The sequence below is a fragment of the Oncorhynchus masou genome, chromosome 15, assembly GCF_036934945.1.
Source record: "Oncorhynchus masou masou isolate Uvic2021 chromosome 15, UVic_Omas_1.1, whole genome shotgun sequence".
In the NCBI taxonomy this organism is placed as follows: domain Eukaryota; kingdom Metazoa; phylum Chordata; class Actinopteri; order Salmoniformes; family Salmonidae; genus Oncorhynchus; species Oncorhynchus masou.
In genome coordinates this window covers 66,685,560-66,705,503 of record NC_088226.1, presented here as the reverse complement: position 1 = coordinate 66,705,503, position 19,944 = coordinate 66,685,560, and the positions used below count along the sequence as shown (strand labels likewise).

Here is a 19,944-nt window from a genome sequence, read left to right as displayed (position 1 = left end):
TTTGTATTAACATCAGGGCAACATCAATGAGGATATGTTCCTGGTGACTGAGCCTGCACATGAATATTCATATTAAGTATTTTATCTCGTGAAATGAACCAACCTTGTTTCATTACTTTGAAACACTATATGCCAATGCATATCAAAAATAATTTCCTTAATGAATTAACTCAACTTCCAGATTAGAGTACATATTAGACTTAGGCAAATATAAAATGAGCTACAGTATCGGTATTCACGTGTTCTCTCAATGAGGCTTTGGTTCACGGGTATTCCCTGACGTTGAGGTGGTTAGCGGGCCTGTATTTTGGGTATGCTAAGGGTTATGAAGCATATTCCTTGATTCACATTTTTCCTCAACCTTGAATTACCACTGACAAAAGTATCGTGTGAACTCATTTCAGTGAAAGGCAATTCAATAACAGCAGCAGCCGTGGAAAACAAAGATAATTCCAGTTGTCAGAGACCTCTGGAACTTGTTGATTCTGTAAATAGTTGAGTGAAGTCTATGTATCACTGAAGATGTGGGACGTTTTTTCCCCCTACTTGATTCACATGCTAAACCCCAAAGGGAATTAGAGGGTATGTCCTACAAACCATCCTCAACATATACAACACAAATGCACGCACGCAGGTATGTACACACACACACACACTAAGTCAAGAGCAATACCCTACACACGCCACCCTCTGGAGAAAACCCTGTCTACATTCAGCTGTTATTTTAGAGTTCCTGGTGCCTGAAACACTATACAGGAGGAAAAAGCTGCTCTGAGCCCTTTGAAACCAACAGGATGTCAGACTACCACCACCCCCATCCCTATAGACAAACTCCTGACCATCTACATTCTAGACCCTCACCACACACACTCACACAGAGACATGCGCGCACACACACACACACACACACACACACACACACACAATCCACCTAGACTGCCCTCCCCGCCAAAAATCACTCTGCTTATAACCCACAGCCATCCCCCTCTATGCTTGCCTGGGAGACACCCTTTCACCTTTCACCATCTCACTGACACAGCCATTACTGCTGCGTTTGAAGAGCCCTAGTCGCTGCTATTCTCAAAGCCCAGATGAAAGCCTATGCCTGGGGCTCAGAATACCAGGTCCCTGTGAACTGCAGGGGGGGACTGGATCCAGGGGTATAATCTATACCGTCAACAGCAAAGCCAGTTTGTGTTGGATGAGATGACACATAAACAGGCAGTCACAAAGACGTACGCACACACACACAGCCCAAATGTGTGGTTTGACAATGACATAAGTAGCTCTGCTGTCACATTTGTTGACACTAAGAGGAGACACTCAGACGGCAGGGTTGGTCACAAAAGGGGATGTGAGTGTTGAGTTAGAGGGTTTGAGTTTGGAGGCTGATAATGACATGGGACGGTAACGGTGAGAAAGTCAATATTCAAACGCATAACAGACGTGACGATAAAGACGAATGAGCTAGATTTCTACCAGGTCGACCTAAAAACTATAGAGAATAGAATGAGTTATTACTATCAAGGGTAAAGTCTTTCGCAATAACACCACATAAAATCGGATACACCTTTAGCTCCTCAGAACTGAAATCCTTACTTGTTGACCTACTTTCCTTGCTTTACTCACATATTTGAGGGTGACTTGCACTGTTATACATGGTTATGGATGACTACAACATGAGGTTATACACGCAACTACACAGGAGGTTGGTGGCATTTTAATTGGGGAGGACGGGCTCTTGGTAATGGCTGGAGCGGAATATGGGGAATAGTATCAAATACATCAAACACACGGTTTCCATAGTTTCCATATGTTGGATGGCATTCCGTTTGGCCGTTCAAGCCATTGTTATGAGCAGTCCTCCCCTCAGCAGCATCCAATGCTATACAGCCATATCCTTCAGTAGAATAAATCAGTTTAATATCACAAACATGATAATCAGACAGTACAAAAAATATCCACTCAAATCAGCAGTGTATAAAAATAAAATTAAAACCCTCTACTGGGAAAAAAATGACTGTTTATAACTGCCAAAAATGACTCCAGGATCATTCTTCGAGAGAGAGAAAAAAAAAATGTGCTTGGGTGGCAGAACTGGTCAGAAATAGCTGTTTTTCCAGGAGAGATTCCTTCCTGAAGAGCCCCCCCCCCATTGTACCCCACAGGCCCTTCATTCTTCCTGCCATTCTTCAGCCCTGCATTCTTCACTCTCTCTCCAGCCTCCCACTTGGGCACCAGGTTGTACAGTAAAACCTCTTGGTGGAGGGCTGGGGCACCAGGTTGTACAGTAAAACCTCTTGGTGGAGGGCTGGGGCACCAGGTTGTACAGTAAAACCTCTTGGTGGAGGGCTGGAGCACCAGTGACAGTAAAACCTATTGGTGGAGGGCTGGGGCACCAGGTTGTACAGTAAAACCTATTGGTGGAGGGCTGGAGCACCAGTGACAGTAAAACCTATTGGTGGAGGGCTGGAGCACCAGTGACAGTAAAACCTCTTGGTGGAGGGCTGGAGCACCAGTGACAGTAAAACCTATTGGTGGAGGGCTGGAGCACCAGTGACAGTAAAACCTCTTGGTGGAGGGCTGGAGCACCAGTGACAGTAAAACCTCTTGGTGGAGGGCTGGAGCACCAGTGACAGTAAAACCTATTGGTGGAGGGCTGGGGCACCAGTGACAGTAAAACCTATTGGTGGAGGGCTGGAGCACCAGTGACAGTAAAACCTCTTGGTGGAGGGCTGGAGCACCAGTGACAGTAAAACCTCTTGGTGGAGGGCTGGGGCACCAGTGACAGTAAAACCTCTTGGTGGAGGGCTGGAGCACCAGTGACAGTAAAACCTCTTGGTGGAGGGCTGGGGCACCAGTGACAGTAAAACCTATTGGTGGAGGGCTGGGGCACCAGTGACAGTAAAACCTCTTGGTGGAGGGCTGGGGCACCATGTTGTACAGTAAAACCTCTTGGTGGAGGGCTGGGGCACCAGTGACAGTAAAACCTATTGGTGGAGGGCTGGGGCACCAGGTTGTACAGTAAAACCTACTGGTGGAGGGCTGGGGCACCAGGTTGTACAGTAAAACCTATTGGTGGAGGGCTGGGGCATCAGGTTGTACAGTAAAACCTACTGGTGGAGGGCTGGGGCACCAGGTTGTACAGTAAAACCTATTGGTGGAGGGCTGGGGCACCAGGTTGTACAGTAAAACCAATTGGTGGAGGGCTGGGGCACCAGTGACAGTAAAACCTCTTGGTGGAGGGGCTGTATTTACCAAATTAGGACCTGGCAATCTTCTGGGTCCGGGGGGAGGGAAGGTAAGAGCCTCTCGACCCAGGGGTGTAGTCATTGATGCAAGACATTCTGAATGTTGCAAATAGAAAGAATATAGCGGACGTGGAATTCCCATCTGACAGACATTCAGATCTGTTCTACACAATAGATTTCTATCTGAATATTCTAAGGACATCCTCCTGAAGAGACCACTGGGAATGCTTTATTAGGGATCGGTCTCCATCCTTTTAAAAAACTCCACCCTCTCCTCCCCTTCATCTGTTTTGATTGGAGACTTGACAGGTGAAAACCGTACGGCGGAAGCTTAATCATTAGGCTGGCTATCACCTGGTCAGTTCTATCAGTTCTATCTTTTAAAGGTAAATGGAAACGGAGCGTATGAGTACACAAAGACAACAACCTGACAACCTTTACCCCAAATAGTGCAGGCAATGTTGACGGGCACACTTTTAGACAAGATCAAAACACCACACCCACACAGTCTTCCTTTATCTGGTGGCTCCATCCATGTGATATCACTTTGTAGTCCGGGCTATAAACAGAGAGACAGCCATAGGCACAATTAAGGCGAGGAAGACGTGGAATGACAAGTTTAGAAAAGGTGTGGTGGAGGGCTGGAGGCCAAGAGACAAGTCATTAGACCTTCTCTCAACACAGCTGAAAACTGACTCCACAACCACCAGGCTTTTATTTACCCTGTCGTCACTCGTTAGTTGGGTGAATGGTAATTACATGTTAATTACCTAATAATTACTCATTTCTTTGGGGTTCATTTCAACAAGCGCCATTACAAACTATTTTGGTACCGTGTAGTTACCAATTGTGGTACATTTAAAGCAACCAAACAAAAATATTTTATAAGGGATAAGTCATTTATTTTTTCATTAAAAAGGTTAAATAGGACAATAAACGCTACAATTTGAGCATCTTGGAATAAGAGGTGTTTATGGAATTACTGCTGTGGTATTGCCATGAAACTATCCTGGATGGGGATAGTGGTGTGAATCTCACTGTATTATAGTCAATGTGTGTCCATCCAGACAAAAGGATTCTACAGAGGACAACATTGGAGGGGTTTTGAAAGGTGCTGTGGGTAATGATTTAGATAACACCGTCATATAGGAGGGAGAGATTAGCCTTCAGGGCGTAAAAAAAAATGCTAAACAGGCAGATTGACCCAAAGATTTCAGCCCTTTTAATCTTCTCCTTTTGAAATGAAAACGTCTGAAATGGATTCAGGTTACTGTAGAGTTAAATCTACAATGTGGGATTTGTGTTTCTGCCCATTGAGGATTGACCAAAAATTGCAGCAAACATCTCAGATTGCAGCTTTAACCCAATACAGGTGAAATGGAGAAAGTCTGACATTTAAACCAGTTTATTTACTGTACGATATACAAGCTATCTGCATTTAAGTCCTTTATTATCTGTCTTGAGAGTTGCAAAAGGCCAAACATAGGGGAATTCTCTTAACAGAAACATGAACAAAATGAATCAGATCCAGTCAGAATACTGTAAGATGTAAAAATGTGTAACTAATAATATCGCATAAAAACACATCAATTGTATATTTTTTCATGACTCATAAAACCAGGACATTGTGGAATGAAAGAACCAGAAATAACTAGTCTGGTGAACAATGTTTTTTTTTTAAGTGTACAGAAAAAAAACAATATAAATCAAAACTTCTCTGTTGGAACTGAGAAATCATAGACAATACAATGCATGCAGACATCAGACTGTTTTGAAAAAGTCTGCAAAAGATCATAAATATTTGGACAGTGTTTGACACTAGCATCCATCCATAGCCTTAACTGCGTCGTCTGCGTGTACATCTATCGCCCACATGTGTCCAGCTGTTCATGTTTGATTCAGATTCATTCATATCAAAACTAATAACTTATTGCACGAGCCCATAATTCAAGAGGGATCTTTACAATGTTAGCTATGACCTAGGAGCAATATGGAGATAGCCGGTCATGTGATGCGTTCAGTGCAACCGTATAAATCTTTTTTTAATTACATTTTTTCATTTTCTATCTTATCAGTGTGGACACAGCCTTCGAATTCTACGCATAATTTTGGCCCTCTTGTGAGAAATGGATGGCATTTGAATTGTCTGCTGCAAAACATTCCATCTTCAAGGAACAATTTATAAACAACAAGTATTTACACTATGTAGGATAACCAGGTCAGAAATAAAACTGATGGAAATGTGGTTTTGGCTGCTATTGCCAGTCAGAAATCTACAGAGAAATCTAAAATTGCCTCCTGATAACGTATGGAAGCCATATATACCATTCTCCTATGCAGTGAAACGACAGACGCCTAGTATTACACATCTTTGTTTTCCAACACTCAATCTACATGTATGGTCAATATGTATACTGTATTTCCTCAATGTAGAACACTTTGGGATTCACAATTTAACATATTTACCTCAGCAAAGAATAATCAAACTGACTCTGAAAGTGCCTTAAAAAAATATATAATACAGAAAAAAATGTTTTTTTAAATGAAAACATGGCTGAGTGATATTGAGTTGAGCTGTGTAGTATCATGGAGTGTTATAACAACATCAGTAGCACATACAAAATGAATAGATCTACCTTGTCCCAGATCAGTTGTGATGTCTTGACAACTCTTATGTTTGTGTTTAGCAAGACAGCACAAACAGATCTGGGATCAGGCTAGAATGGATCTGCCGAGACCTGAGAAAGACATTTTGGCAGCATCGTCAACGTGCTAACTCGATATTTTCTACTTTATAATATTTGTCAATTAATAATAAATGCATTACATCGAGCTGTGATAAAACCATTCTTATAGGACAGAGTACATAGAGTTATAATACACCAGGTACTTTAGTTATAACACATGTTATAACACCACATACTGTAAGGTAGTATTTCTGCACTTTTAGTTTCTCTTTGGCAAAAAACAATCAACTAAAATAGAATTCAACTACTTTGGGATTTTGGAATGTCACAAGATTACAGAATAAGAGTCTCTATGCTTTCTAAATGTTAAGTCTGCTACTACGCTGAACAAAAATATAAAAGGCAACATGTAAAGTATTGTTCCCATGTATCATGAACTGAAATAACAGATCCCAAAAATTATCCATATGCTTAAAAAGCTGATTTCTTTAAAATTGAGCACAAATGTCTTCACATCCCCATTAATGATACTCCATCCACCTAACAGGTGTGTCATATCAAGAAGCTGATTAAACAGCATGATCCGTGGACCTGGTGCTGGGGACATTAAAAGGCCACTAAAATATGCAGTTGTGTCACACAACGCCACAGATGTCTCAAGTTCTGAGGGAGCGTGCAATTGGCAAGCTGAATGCCCACCAGAGGTGTTGCCAGATCATTTAAAATGTTAATTTATCTACCATAAGCCACCTCCAACATCGTTTTATAGAGTTTGCCAGTACATCCAACCGGCCTCACAACTGGACCATGTGTATGGCTTCGTGTGGGCGAGTGGTTTGCTGTTGTCAACGTTGTGAGCATGGCGTCGTGTGGGTGAGCGGTTTGCTGATGTCAACGTTGTGAGTATGGCGTCGTGTGGGCGAGTGGTTTGCTGATGTCAACGTTGTGAGTATGGCGTCGTGTGGGCGAGCGGTTTGCAGATGTCAACGTTGTGAGTATGGCGTCGTGTGGGTGAGCGGTTTGCTGATGTCAACGTTGTGAGTATGGCGTCGTGTGGGTGAGCGGTTTGCAAACAGAGTGCCACATGGTGGAGGTGGGGTTATAGTATGGGCAGGCATAAGCTACCGACAATGAACACAATTGCATTTTATCGATGCCAATTTGAATGCACAAAAAAAATACCGTGACGAAATCCTGAGGCCCATTAGGAGGCCCATTGTTTGTTTAAGGAATCTGACCAACAGATACCATATCTGTACTGCCAATCATATGAAATCCATAGGGTTAGGGCAATTGATAGATTTCCTCATTAAAATCGTTGCATGTTGCGTTTATATTTCTGTTCAGTACACTTAAATGAAAACATTAATTTTGTAAAAATGCAAATAATAATGAATCATAATGCATTTATAACTAGTTAACTAAGACCATACACATAGAAACAAAGCAAAATACATTTGGTATACATTTCTTAAAAATAAAAAAAAAGAACGAAATTCGTATAAAGTCCATGGTCACACGAGGAGTCTTCATTAAGCAAACAAACAAAGTTGTTCAAAACATCTACCAAAGCACTGCAGAGTCACAGCTTGGAAGCTAACAATACACACGAGTGTGTTCAATAACAATATTACGCACTTCAGGATGGTCAGGTGAAAACATCTCAGCTAAATGAGCTACTATTGTACATCATCACTGGGTTTCAGGTTCAGCCCGTATACAGTAGCAGTGCTGATCTAGGATCAGTTTTGCCTTTCGTGAAAATTAAAAAAAAAAAAAAAATCATAATAAAGAATAAGATCAACACTCCCACTCTGAAACTCTGAACACAACAGAGGCCTTGATCTAGGAAGGACAGTTTCAGAGTCCATGCAGTTCCGGCTGACACAGCGGTAGTCTGTGTGCTCGAGGTACAAGTTGCCCTTAAGCACAGATCTAGGATCAGATTACCCCTACCCAAGTCTAGCAGTAACCATTAGGTGGTTTTGTACTTCCTCAGTCGGGGCAGGGTTGTGGTGGTGGCGTGGTGTTTTGCTGCCCTCTACAGATCTGAGCAAGGCAGTGCAGGTGTGGCTCAGGAGGTTTTGGAAAGAAAGGAAGGGGGGGGGAAGAGGAGACTTGGGCGGGGCTACTCGTCACAGCCCAGCAGCTCCATTCGCAAGGTGATGCGCCCGTGCCAAGCCCACGGCAGGATGCGGACGAATCGGGCGTAGAACGGAGGCTCGAACAGGTTCTTCTTGTGGACATTGTTGTCGCTGTTGCCAGGGAAGATCTGGAGGTTGGAGAGTCCAATCACACGCACAGAGACAGATGGGAGTTAGTTAGCAAGCTACTTAGTTAGCTAGCTACTGAACACCCATCACAGAATCTATAGAACATCATGAAATCTATGCCATTTGTTGAAGTGTCTGTATCTCATGGCAACTGTTTATTGTGTGAAAATAAAAAAAGGAGTAAATTATAACTGGGGGAAGAAAAAAGAAAAGAAAAATAAACTCTTAATTTAATAGCCAAGAAGTACTTTGCTTGATCCATATTCCTACACAGCCACACATTGGATAAAGTCATGTTGGGCTCACTACTTTGGATATCAAGATGCAAAAAAAACAGACCTTGTCTGTTCTGGTGACATCGTCCTTGACTATGCTCCAGAATTGCAGAGACCATCAAAGTCCTTGGCCCCCTGGGTGATGATACCTGTGATTTTCTTAGGAGGACACCTGTTACAGAAGGCAGAGACAAACTGGACTGCGAACAAGCAGGACTCCAGTCCTGTTACAGAAGGAGAGCGTGGACTCCAGGTCCCCTACAGAAGGTGATGATACCTGTGATTTTCTTACAGAAGGAGACTGCCAGAACAAGCAGATCCACCTGTTACAGAAGAAGGAGGACTCCAGGTCCACCTGTTGTCAGAACAAGCAGGACTCCAGCTCCACCTGTTACAGAAGGAGAGCGTGCCAGAACAAGCAGGACTCCAGCTCCACCTGTTACAGAAGGAGAGCGTGCCAGAACAAGCAGGACTCCAGCTCCACCTGTTACAGAAGGAGAGCGTGCCAGAACAAGCAGGACTCCAGCTCCACCTGTTACAGAAACAGGGTTTCTCGAGTGGCAACGTTGCTGATTTTGAACTTCACATCCCCGTGGCAGCAGTGGTGACTTGTCTGTATCCCCCACTACATCTCCCCACCACGAAAATTAAGCATCTTGGGCTAACCTAGATAAATCAAGTTCAAAACTGTCAGTAATTTGTTGGTAAACAGTGAGAGAGAATCTTTGCGAAGGGCTGACTTAGATAAATCAATTTTGTTTTTTAAATTGTCAGTAATTTGTTGGTAAAGTAAACAGGGAAGATTCTCTCTCACCAACACAAATCACCCTCAACTTATAGCCCCCCCAAAATAGAAATGGATGTTTTATTGTCATACACCAGATAGCAGCAGTGAAATGTGTTGTTTTACAGGGTCACACACAGTAGTATGACACCTCTGGAGTAAATAGGGGTTAAGTGCCTTGCTCAAGGGGCTCAACGACAGATGTTTCACATTGTTGGCTCGGGTAATCGAACCAGCAAACTTTTGGTTTGGTTTGCTATAACCTCCAGGATATCTGCTGCCCACTAAGTGACCCCCACCACCCACACCACTTCCCAAAATCCCCTCTGAACCCCCTGCAGTTACCTGCAGCCACTCAGTGCGTTTGGTGGTGTCCGCCGTCCAGGCGTTGGTCTTGCCCTGCTTGTCCAGCCGAGCGTAGTGTGGTTGCCAGGTGAACGCCTCAATGCCCCAGGTGCGGTAGACGCTGGAGGCCGAGATCTGGCGGTCGGCGAGCAGGCGCGACTTCATGCCCAGAGGCTCGGAGCAACCTGCCGTGTTTGAATACACTGTGAAGTGAGACCACAAGCAGCGGGGGGGAAAGAGAGAGAGAGAGAGAGAGCGAGAGAGAGAAGTATGATAGACAAGAGACGGACAGGAAAGGCCCAAGCCAGCCGGTGAACAGCACACTGAAAGCACATGGATGACGACAGCCAGTAACGGCCAGAGGTGGACGGAGTAGTGAGAACACATAGCCGTACGGTACAGACATAAGGAACACAGAGTTGGCACAACTTATCTTCCACGCTGGCTCTCTGATGATAGAATGCAATTGTTCTTGGGAGCTTTTTGGCGGTCATTTAAAATGCTACATTTTCAAACCGAGTTGGCCGAGCTTTGTACAGCCCACGTTATGACTTTGAAGGGTTTCCTGAACTCTGTCCTGGTTTTTGTCCTAGAAATACACAGCTGACTCAAATAACCAAAGCTTGATGACGAGTTGGTAATTTGATTAAGCTGTGTAGTGCTGGGGGGGAAAGGAAATGTGCACCCCTTGGAATCCCCAGGACAGAGTTTGAGTGAGAGAGTGAGAGTGAGAGTGAGAGTGAGAGTGAGAGAGAGAGATGGACAACATATGGCAGCCAACTAGTGGAGCATGTAGGTTAGTTGGACTGAGACACCGAGTCGTACATCTACAGCAGTATCAGTACCATGTAGGTTAGTTGGACTGAGACACCGAGTCGTACATCTACAGCAGTATCAGTACCATGTAGGTTAGTTGGACTGAGACACCGAGTCGAGATCTAAGCAGTATGTACCATGTAGGTTAGTTGGACACACTAGTGGAGTATCAGTACCATAGGTTAGTTGATTGAGACACTGAGACATCTACAGCAGTATCAGTACCATGTATCTACAGCAGTATCAGTACCATGTAGGTTAGTTGGACTGAGACACTGAGTCGTACATCTACAGCAGTATCAGTACCATGTAGGTTAGTTGGACTGAGACACTACAGCAGTATCAGTACCATCTACACTACAGCAGTATCAGTACCATGTAGGTTAGTTGGACTGAGACACCGAGTCGTACATCTACAGCAGTATCAGTACCATGTAGGTTAGTTGGACTGAGACACCGAGTCGTACATCTACAGCAGTATCAGTACCATGTTAGTTGGACTTAGTACATCTACAGCAGTATCAGTACCTGAGACACTGAGTCGTACATCTACAGCAGTATCAGTACCATGTAGGTTAGTTGGACTGAGATCACAGCAGTATCAGTACCATGTAGGTTAGTTGGACTGAGACACTGAGTCGTACATCTACAGCAGTATCAGTACCATGTAGGTTAGTTGGACTGAGACACTGAGTCGTACATCTACAGCAGTATCAGTACCATGTAGGTTAGTTGGACTGAGACACTGAGTCGTACATCTACAGCAGTATCAGTACCATGTAGGTTAGTTGGACTGAGCCACTGAGTCGTACATCTACAGCAGTATCAGTACCATGTAGGTTAGTTGGACTGAGACACTGAGTCGTACATCTACAGCAGTATCAGTACCATGTAGGTTAGTTGGACTGAGACACTGAGTCGTACACTTCACTTCGTCAGTGTATTACAGGATGTACATCTACAGCAGTATCAGTACCATGTTTGGACTGAGTGTACATCTACAGCAGTATCAGTACCATAGGTTACGACTGAGGAATCAGCATAGTATCAGTACCAAGGTTAACAAACTGCATAGCAGTATCAGTACAGAGTCAAAGATGAGACATTTCTGATCAGTACCATGTAGGTTAAAACAGACACATTTTATCAGTACCCCTGAGTAATTTAAACCAAGCCAGATAACCCATGGCATCAGGATATCAACCAAGCCAGATAACCCATGGCATCAGGATATCAACCAAGCCAGATAACATCTACAGCAGCATACCAGGATGAGACAAGTCCAAGCCAGATAACCCATGGCATCAGGATACAACAGTATCAAGCCAGATAACCCATGGCATCAGGATACAACAAGCCAGATAACCCATGGCATCAGATAACAAACCCATGGCATCAGGATACTTTTAAAACCAAGCCAGATAACCCATGGCATCAGGATACAACAAGCCAAGCCAGATAACCCATGGCATCAGGATACAACCAAGCCAGATAACCCATGGCATCAGGATACAACCAAGCCAGATAACCCATGGCATCAGGATGGCATCAGGATACAACCAAGCCAGATAACCCATGGCATCAGGATACAACCAAGCCAGATAACCCATGGCATCAGGATACAACCAAGCCAGATAACCCATGGCATCAGGATACAACCAAGCCAGATAACCCATGGCATCAGGATACAACCAAGCCAGATAACCCATGGCATCAGGATACAACCAAGCCAGATAACCCATGGCATCAGGATACAACCAAGCCAGATAACCCATGGCATCAGGATACAACCAAGCCAGATAACCCATGGCATCAGGATACAACCAAGCCAGATAACCCATGGCATCAGGATACAACCAAGCCAGATAACCCATGGCATCAGGATACAACCAAGCCAGATAACCCATGGCATCAGGATACAACCAAGCCAGATAACCCATGGCATCAGGATACAACCAAGCCAGATAACCCATGGCATCAGGATACAACCAAGCCAGATAACCCATGGCATCAGGGATACAGGACCAAGCCAGATAACCCATGGCATCAGGATACAACCAAGCCAGATAACCCATGGCATCAGGATACAACCAAGCCAGATAACCCATGGCATCAGGATACAACCAAGCCAGATAACCCATGGCATCAGGATAAATGCTGCAGAAGACATAAAGGCAGTCCAAAACCTCACTAGCCCTACTAGCGTGGATACAAAGTTGTGATGATCAATATGACTTGGTTACAATCCCCCCCCAAAAAAAGATGCATCTACACGATAGATGTCGTTGGCAATGTTTCCCCTGCAAAAAATGTCCATATGTTGTTGATAAATCACTTTCAACCAGACAGGACTGATGCAAAGTGGGCAGTATGTATGAGTATCTGGACAGGTACTGAGTCAGACTCATTTCCCCATAGTATCATTTCAGTCAGACCTCAACCAAAAACCTTCTGGTAAAACGCAAAACCCTCTGTACCATAGAACCATCCGACACACTGAAACCAAACCCCATTCCGTTTGAGTTTGTTAACATTGTTATCGGAGTGTCCGCATGCGTCTGAGTGTGTGTGCGAGCGCTGTGTGTTTACCATTGAGCTCACAGCCCACCAGCTCAAAGCGCAGGGTGCAGGCCTTGCGACAGACCACGGGGATGATGCGGAAGTACTGGCTAATAATTGGAGGGTCAAACAGGTTGGTCTTGGTACTGTCGTTGTCCACGTTCCCCACAAACACCTGGAGAAGTAGAAGAAATTAAGAATATTATACTTGATCTCAAGTAACTTAGTCATGCATGCATTCATTTTTCATACGGGTGGCCCCGGCGTGACGCTGTAGAAGGCAGAGTTCACCAACCCAAACAAATCTCTGCCTTTTTCATATCCAGGGAAATGGCACCCCATATTCCCTGAATAGAATGTATAAACTCTTCCCCTTAAACTCAACTCTGGACCTCGAAGCCAGTTCCACTGCATTATTTCATTGTTCCCCCTCTAATCACGGACTGACTTAGACCTGGGACACCAGGTGGGTGCAATTAATAATCAGGTAGAACAGAAACCCAGCAGGCTCCGGACCTCGTAGGGTCAGAGTTCAAGACCCCTGCCCAAGACCCTAAATAGAACACTCAATACATGCACTATATGTAGAAGATGGTGCAAATGCAGAAATCTGCCATAGTGTGTGTGTACTCAGAGGATGAGAGTGTTTTCACTCACAGTGTCCTTCGTCTGTCTGTCCAGGCGGTACATAGTGTAGGTCCTTCCGTCCAGACTGGACGCCACCTTAAAGGCCTTGATGAACTCTGCTGACCCCATGCGGCTGGCGCCCTGCGTCACGATGCCCGTGAAACGCATCTTCCTCTGCATGTTAATCTGCAAAAAGGACAAACACACACACAGTTTACTGTCAGATCTATCACTATACACTAGTCAACATGGTTTACTGTCATATCTAACACTATATACTAGTCAACATGGTTAACTGTCATATCTAACACTATATACTAGTCAACATGGTTAACTGTCATATCCATCACTATATACTAGTCAACATGGTTTACTGTCAGATCCATCACTATATATAGTCAACACAGTTTACTGTCAGATCTATCACTATACACTAGTCAACACTATACACACTAGTCAACACTGTCGATACACACTAGTCAACACGATACACACTAGTCAACACGATACACACTAGTCAACACGATACACACTAGTCAACATGGTTAACGATACACACTAGTCAACACGGTTTACTGTCAGATCCATCACTATACACACTAGTACGATACACACTAGTCAACACGGTTTACTGTCAGATCCATCACTATACACACTAGTCAACACGGTTTACTGTCAGATCCATCACTATACACACTAGTCAACACGATACACACTATACACACTAGTCAACACGGTTTACTGTCAGATCCATCACTATATACTAGTCAACGCGATTTACTGTCAGATCACGATACACACTAGTCAACGCGATACACACTAGTCAACGCGATACACACTAGTCATGCACACTAGTCAACACGGTTTACGTCAGATTTACTGTCAGATCTATCATCACTATATAGTCAACATGGTTTACTCAGTCAACACGGTTTACTGTCAGATCCATCACTATATACTAGTCAACACGGTTTACTGTCAGATCCATCACTATATACTAGTCAACACGGTTTACTGTCAGATCCATCACTATATACTAGTCAACACTATATACTAGTCATCACTATATACTAGTCAACACTATATACTAGTCAACATGGTTTACTGTCAGATCTATCACTATACACTAGTCAACACTATATACTAGTCAACATGGTTTACTGTCAGATCTATCACTATATACTAGTCAACACGACACACACTAGTCAACACGACACACACTAGTCAACACTATATACTAGTCAACACGATACACACTAGTCAACATGGTTTACTGTCAGATCTATCAGTATATACTAGTCAACACGGTTTACTGTCAGATCTATCACTATACACTAGATACTAGTCAACATGGTTAACTGTCAGATCACTATATACTAGTCAACACTATATACAAGTCAACATGGTTTACTGTCAGATCTACCACTATATACTAGTCAACACTATATACAAGTCAACATGGTTTACTGTCAGATCTACCACTATATACTAGTCATCACTATATACTAGTCAACACTATATACTAGTCAACATGGTTTACTGTCAGATCCATTACTATATACACTAGTCAACACGACACACTAGTCAACACGACACACTAGTCAACACGACACACTAGTCAACATGGTTTACTGTCAGATCTATCACTATATACTAGTCATCACTATATACTAGTCAACACTATATACTAGTCAACATGTTTTACTGTCAGATCTATCACTATATACAGTGGGGCAAGAAAGTATTTAGTCAGCCACCAATTGTGCAAGTTCTCCCACTTAAAAAGATGAGGCCTGTAATTTTCACCATAGGTACACTTCAACTATGACAGACAAAATTAGGATTTTTTTCTCTCCAGAAAATCACGTTGTAGGATTTTTAATGAATTTATTTGCAAATTATGGTGGAAAATAACTATTTGGTCACCTACAAACAAGCAAGATATCTGGCTCTCACAGACCTGTAACTTCTTCTTTAAGAGGCTCCTCTGTCCTCCACTCGTTACCTGTATTAATGGCACCTGTTTGAACTTGTTATCAGTATAAAAGACACCTGTCCACAACCTCAAACAGTCACCCTCCAAACTCCACTATGGCCAAGACCAAAGAGCTGTCAAAGGACACCAGAAACAAAATTGTAGACCTGCACCAGGCTGGGAAGACTGAATCTGCAATAGGTAAGCAGCTTGGTTTGAAGAAATCAACTGTGGGAGCAATTATTAGGAAATGGAAGACATACAAGACCACTGATAATCTCCCTCGATCTGGGGCTTCACGCAAGATCTCACCCCGTGGGGTCAAAATGATCACAAGAACGGTGAGCAAAAATCACAGAACCACACGGGGGACCTAGTGAATGACCTGCAGAGAGTTGGGACCAAAGTAACAAAGCATACCATCAGTAACACACTACGCCGCTAGGGACTCAAATCCTGCAGTGCCAGACGTGTCCCCCTGCTTAAGCCAGTACATGTCCAGCATTTGGATGATCCAGAAGAAGATTGGGAGAATGTCATACGGTCAGATGAAACCAAAATAGAACTTTTTGATAGAAACTCAACTCGTCGTGTTTGGAGGACAAAGAATGCTGAGTTGCATCCAAAGAACACCATACCTACTGTGAAGCATGGGGGTGAAAACATCATGCTTTGGGGCTGTTTTTCTGCAAAGGGACCAGGACGGAAAGGAAAGAATGAATGGGGCCATGTATCGTGAGATTTTGATTGAACACCTCCTTCCATCAGCAAGGGCATTGAAGATGAAACGTGCCTGGGTCTTTCAGCATGACAATGATCCCAAACACACCGCCCAGGCAACGAAGGAGTGGCTTCTTAAGAAGCATTTCAAGGTCCTGGAGTGGCCTAGCCAGTCTCCAGATCTCAACCCCATAGAAAATCTTTGGAGGGAGTTGAAAGCCTGTGTTGCCCAGCAACAGCCGCAAAACATCACTACTCTAGAGGAGATCTGCATGGAGGAATGGGCCAAAATACCAGCAACAGTGTGGAAACCTTGTGAAGACATTCATTTCCACCATAATTTGCAAATAAATTCATTAAAAATCCTACAATGTGATTTTCTGGATTTCTTTTCTCATTTTGTCTGTCATAGTTGAAGTGTACCTACGATGAAAATTACAGGCCTCATCTTTTTAAGTGGGAGAACTTGTGCAATTGGTGGCTGGCTAAATACTTTTTTGCCCCACTGTACTAGTCAACATGGTTTACTGTCAGATCACTATATACACTAGTCAACATGGGTTACTGTCAGATCTATCACTGTATACACTAGTCAACATGGTTAACTGTCAGATCACTATATACTAGTCAACATGGTTTACTGTCAGATCACTATATACACTAGTCAACATGGTTACCTGTCAGATCCATCACTATATACTCGTCATCAATATATACTAGTCAACATGGTTTACTGTCAGATCACTATATACACTAGTCAACATGGTTTACTGTCAGATCCATCAATATGTACTCGTCATCGCTATATACTAGTCAGATCACTATATACTAGTCAACATGGTTAACTGTCAGATCACTATATAAAAACGAAGCAAAAAAAGAAACATCCCCTTTTCGGGACCCTGTCTTTCAAAGAGCAATTAATGAACATGCACCTGTGGAACGGTCGTTAAGACACTAACAGCTTACAGACAGTAGGCAATTAAGGTCACAGTTATGAAAACTTAGGACACTGACTCTGAAAAACAGCAAAAGAAAAATGCCCAGGGTCCCTGCTCATCTGTGTGAACGTGCCTTAGGCATGCTGCAAGGAGGCATGAGGACTGCAGATGTGGCCAGGACAAAAAACTGCAATGTCTGTACTGTGATATGCCTAAGACAGCGCTACAGGGAGACAGGACAGACAGCTGATTGTCCTTGCAGTGGCAGACCACGTGTAACAACACCTGCACAGGATCAGTACATCTGAACATCACACCTGTGGGGCAGGTACAGGATGGCAACAACTCGAGTTACATCAGGAACGCACAATCCCCTCCATCAGTGTTCAGACAGTCCAGCCTCTCTCAGCCTATTGCGGACAGAGGGCTTATAGGCCTGTTGTAAGGCAGGTCCTCACCAGAAATAACGTTGCCTATGGGCACCAACCCACCGTCGCTGGACCAGACAGGACTGGCAGAAAGTGCTCTTCATTGACGAGTCGCGGTTTTGTCTCACCAGGGATGATGGTTGGATTCACGTCTATCATCGAAGGAATGAGCGTTACACCGAGGCCTGTACACTGGAGTGGGATCGATTTGGAGGTGGAGGGTTCGTCATGGTCTGGGGCGGTGTGTCACAGCATCATCGGACTGAGCTTGTCTTTGAAGGCAAATATCAACGCTGTGCGTTACAGGGAAGACATCCTCCTCACTCATGTGGTACACTTCCTGTGGGCTCATCCTGACATGAACCTCCAACATGACAATGCCACCAGCCATACTGCTCGTTCTGTGTGTGATTTCCTGCAAGACAGGAATGTCAGTCTTCTGCCATGGCCAGCGAAGAGCCCTGATCTCAAACCCAATGAGCACGTCTGGGACCTGTTGAATTGGAGGGTGATGGCTAGGGCCATTCCCCCGAGAAATGGCCGGAAACTTGCAGGTGCCTTGGTGGAAGAGCGGGATAACATCTCACAGCAAGACCTGGCAAATCTGGTGCAGTCCATGAGGAGGAGATGCACTACAGTACTTAATGCAGCTGGTGGCCACACAAGATACTGACTGTTACTTTTGATTTTGACCCTCCCTTTGTTCAGGGACACATTATTCCATTTCTGTTCATCACATGTTCAGTTTAAGTCTCAGTTGTTGAATCTTGTTATGTTCATACAAATATTTACACATGTTAAGTTTGCTGAAAATTAACACAGTTGACAGTGAGGACGTTTCTTTTTTTTGCTGAGTTTACTACAACATGGTTTACTGTCAGATCGATCACTGTATACTAGTGAACATGGTTTACTGTCAGATCACTATATACAGTTGAAGTCAGAAGTTTACATACACTTATGTTGGAGTCATAAAAACTTGTTTTTCAACCACTCCACAAATTTCTTGTTAACAAACTATAGTTCCCGCATGACACAAGTAGTTTTTCCAACAATTGTTAACCGATTATTTCAGTGAATCACAATTCCAGTGGGTCAGAAGTGTACATACACTAAGTTGACTGCGCCTTTAAACAGCTTGGAAAATTCCAGAGAATGATGTCATGGGTTTATAAGCTTCTGATAAATTATGTCAATTAGCCTGAGTCAATTGGAGGTATTGACTCCAAGGTCAAGGCCTACCTTCCTACCCAGTGACTCTTTGCTTGACATCATGGAAAAATCAAAAGAAATCAGCCAAGACTTTAAAAAAGAACAATAGTACGCAAGTATAAACACCATGGGACCACGCAGCTGTCATACAGCTCAGGAAGGAGACGCATTCTGTCTTCTAGAGATGAATGTACTTATGCGAAAAGTGCAAATCAATCCCAGAACAGCAGCAAAGGACCTTGTGAAGATGCTGGAGGAAACAGGTACAAAAGTATCTATATCCACAGTAAAATGTGTCCTATGTCGACATAACCTGAAAGGCCACTCCGCAAGGAAGAAGCCACTGCTCCAAAAACGCCATGAAAAACCCAGACTACGGTTTGCAACTGCACATGGGGACAAAGATCATACTTTTTGGAGAAATGTCCTCTGGTCTGATGAAACAAAAATGGAAATGTTTGGCCATAATGACCATCGTTATGTTCGGAGGAAAAGGGGGAGGCTTGCAAGCCGACGAACAGCATCCCAACCGCGAAGCACGGGGGTGGCAACATGTTGTGGTGGTGCTTTGCTGCAGGAAGGACATGTGCACTTCACAAAATGGATGGCATCATGAGGAAGGGAAAATTGTTTGGATATATTGAAGCAACATCAAGACACCAAGTTAAAGCTTGGTTGCAAATGGGTCTTCCAAATGGACAATGACCCCAGGCATACTTCCAAAGTTGTGGCAAAATGGCTTAAGGACAAAGTCAAGGTATTGGAGTGGCATCACAAAGCTCTGACCTCAATCCTATAGAAAATTTGTGGGCAGAACTGAAAAAGCGTGTGTGAGCAAGGAGGCCTACAAACCTGACTCAGTTACACCAGCTCTGTCAGGTGAATGGGCCAAAATTCACCCAAATTATTGTGGGAAGATTATGAAAGGCTACCCGAAACGTTTGAACCAAGTTAAACAATTTAAAGCCAATGCTACCAAATACTAATTGAGTGTATGTAAACTTCTGACCCACTGAGAATGTGATGAAAGAAATAAAATCTGAAATAAATT

At 43.6% G+C, this 19,944-nt stretch overlaps 1 protein-coding gene and 1 long non-coding RNA gene across 2 annotated transcripts in view; both read right to left on the bottom strand.

The window, feature by feature from the left end:
• Positions 1 to 4,640: 4,640 nt before the first annotated feature.
• On the bottom strand, positions 4,641 to 8,596 carry LOC135556703 (uncharacterized). The gene is made up of 2 exons (XR_010458042.1): positions 8,551 to 8,596; positions 4,641 to 8,210 (listed from the first exon to the last, which is right to left on the bottom strand). It is a non-coding gene; the product is annotated as an uncharacterized LOC135556703 (long non-coding RNA).
• A 117-nt stretch (positions 8,597 to 8,713) lies between these two features.
• LOC135556907 (EGF-like repeat and discoidin I-like domain-containing protein 3) overlaps positions 8,714 to 19,944 on the bottom strand; it is a 39,016-nt gene continuing 27,785 nt past the window's right edge. Inside the window, exons 6-9 of the mRNA XM_064990314.1 lie at positions 13,648 to 13,803; positions 13,021 to 13,165; positions 9,534 to 9,800; positions 8,714 to 8,787 (exon numbers count right to left, since the gene is read on the bottom strand). Of these exons, the coding sequence (XP_064846386.1) occupies positions 8,714 to 8,787; positions 9,534 to 9,800; positions 13,021 to 13,165; positions 13,648 to 13,803 (642 nt within the window). The remainder of the gene's footprint in view (positions 8,788 to 9,533; positions 9,801 to 13,020; positions 13,166 to 13,647; positions 13,804 to 19,944) is intronic.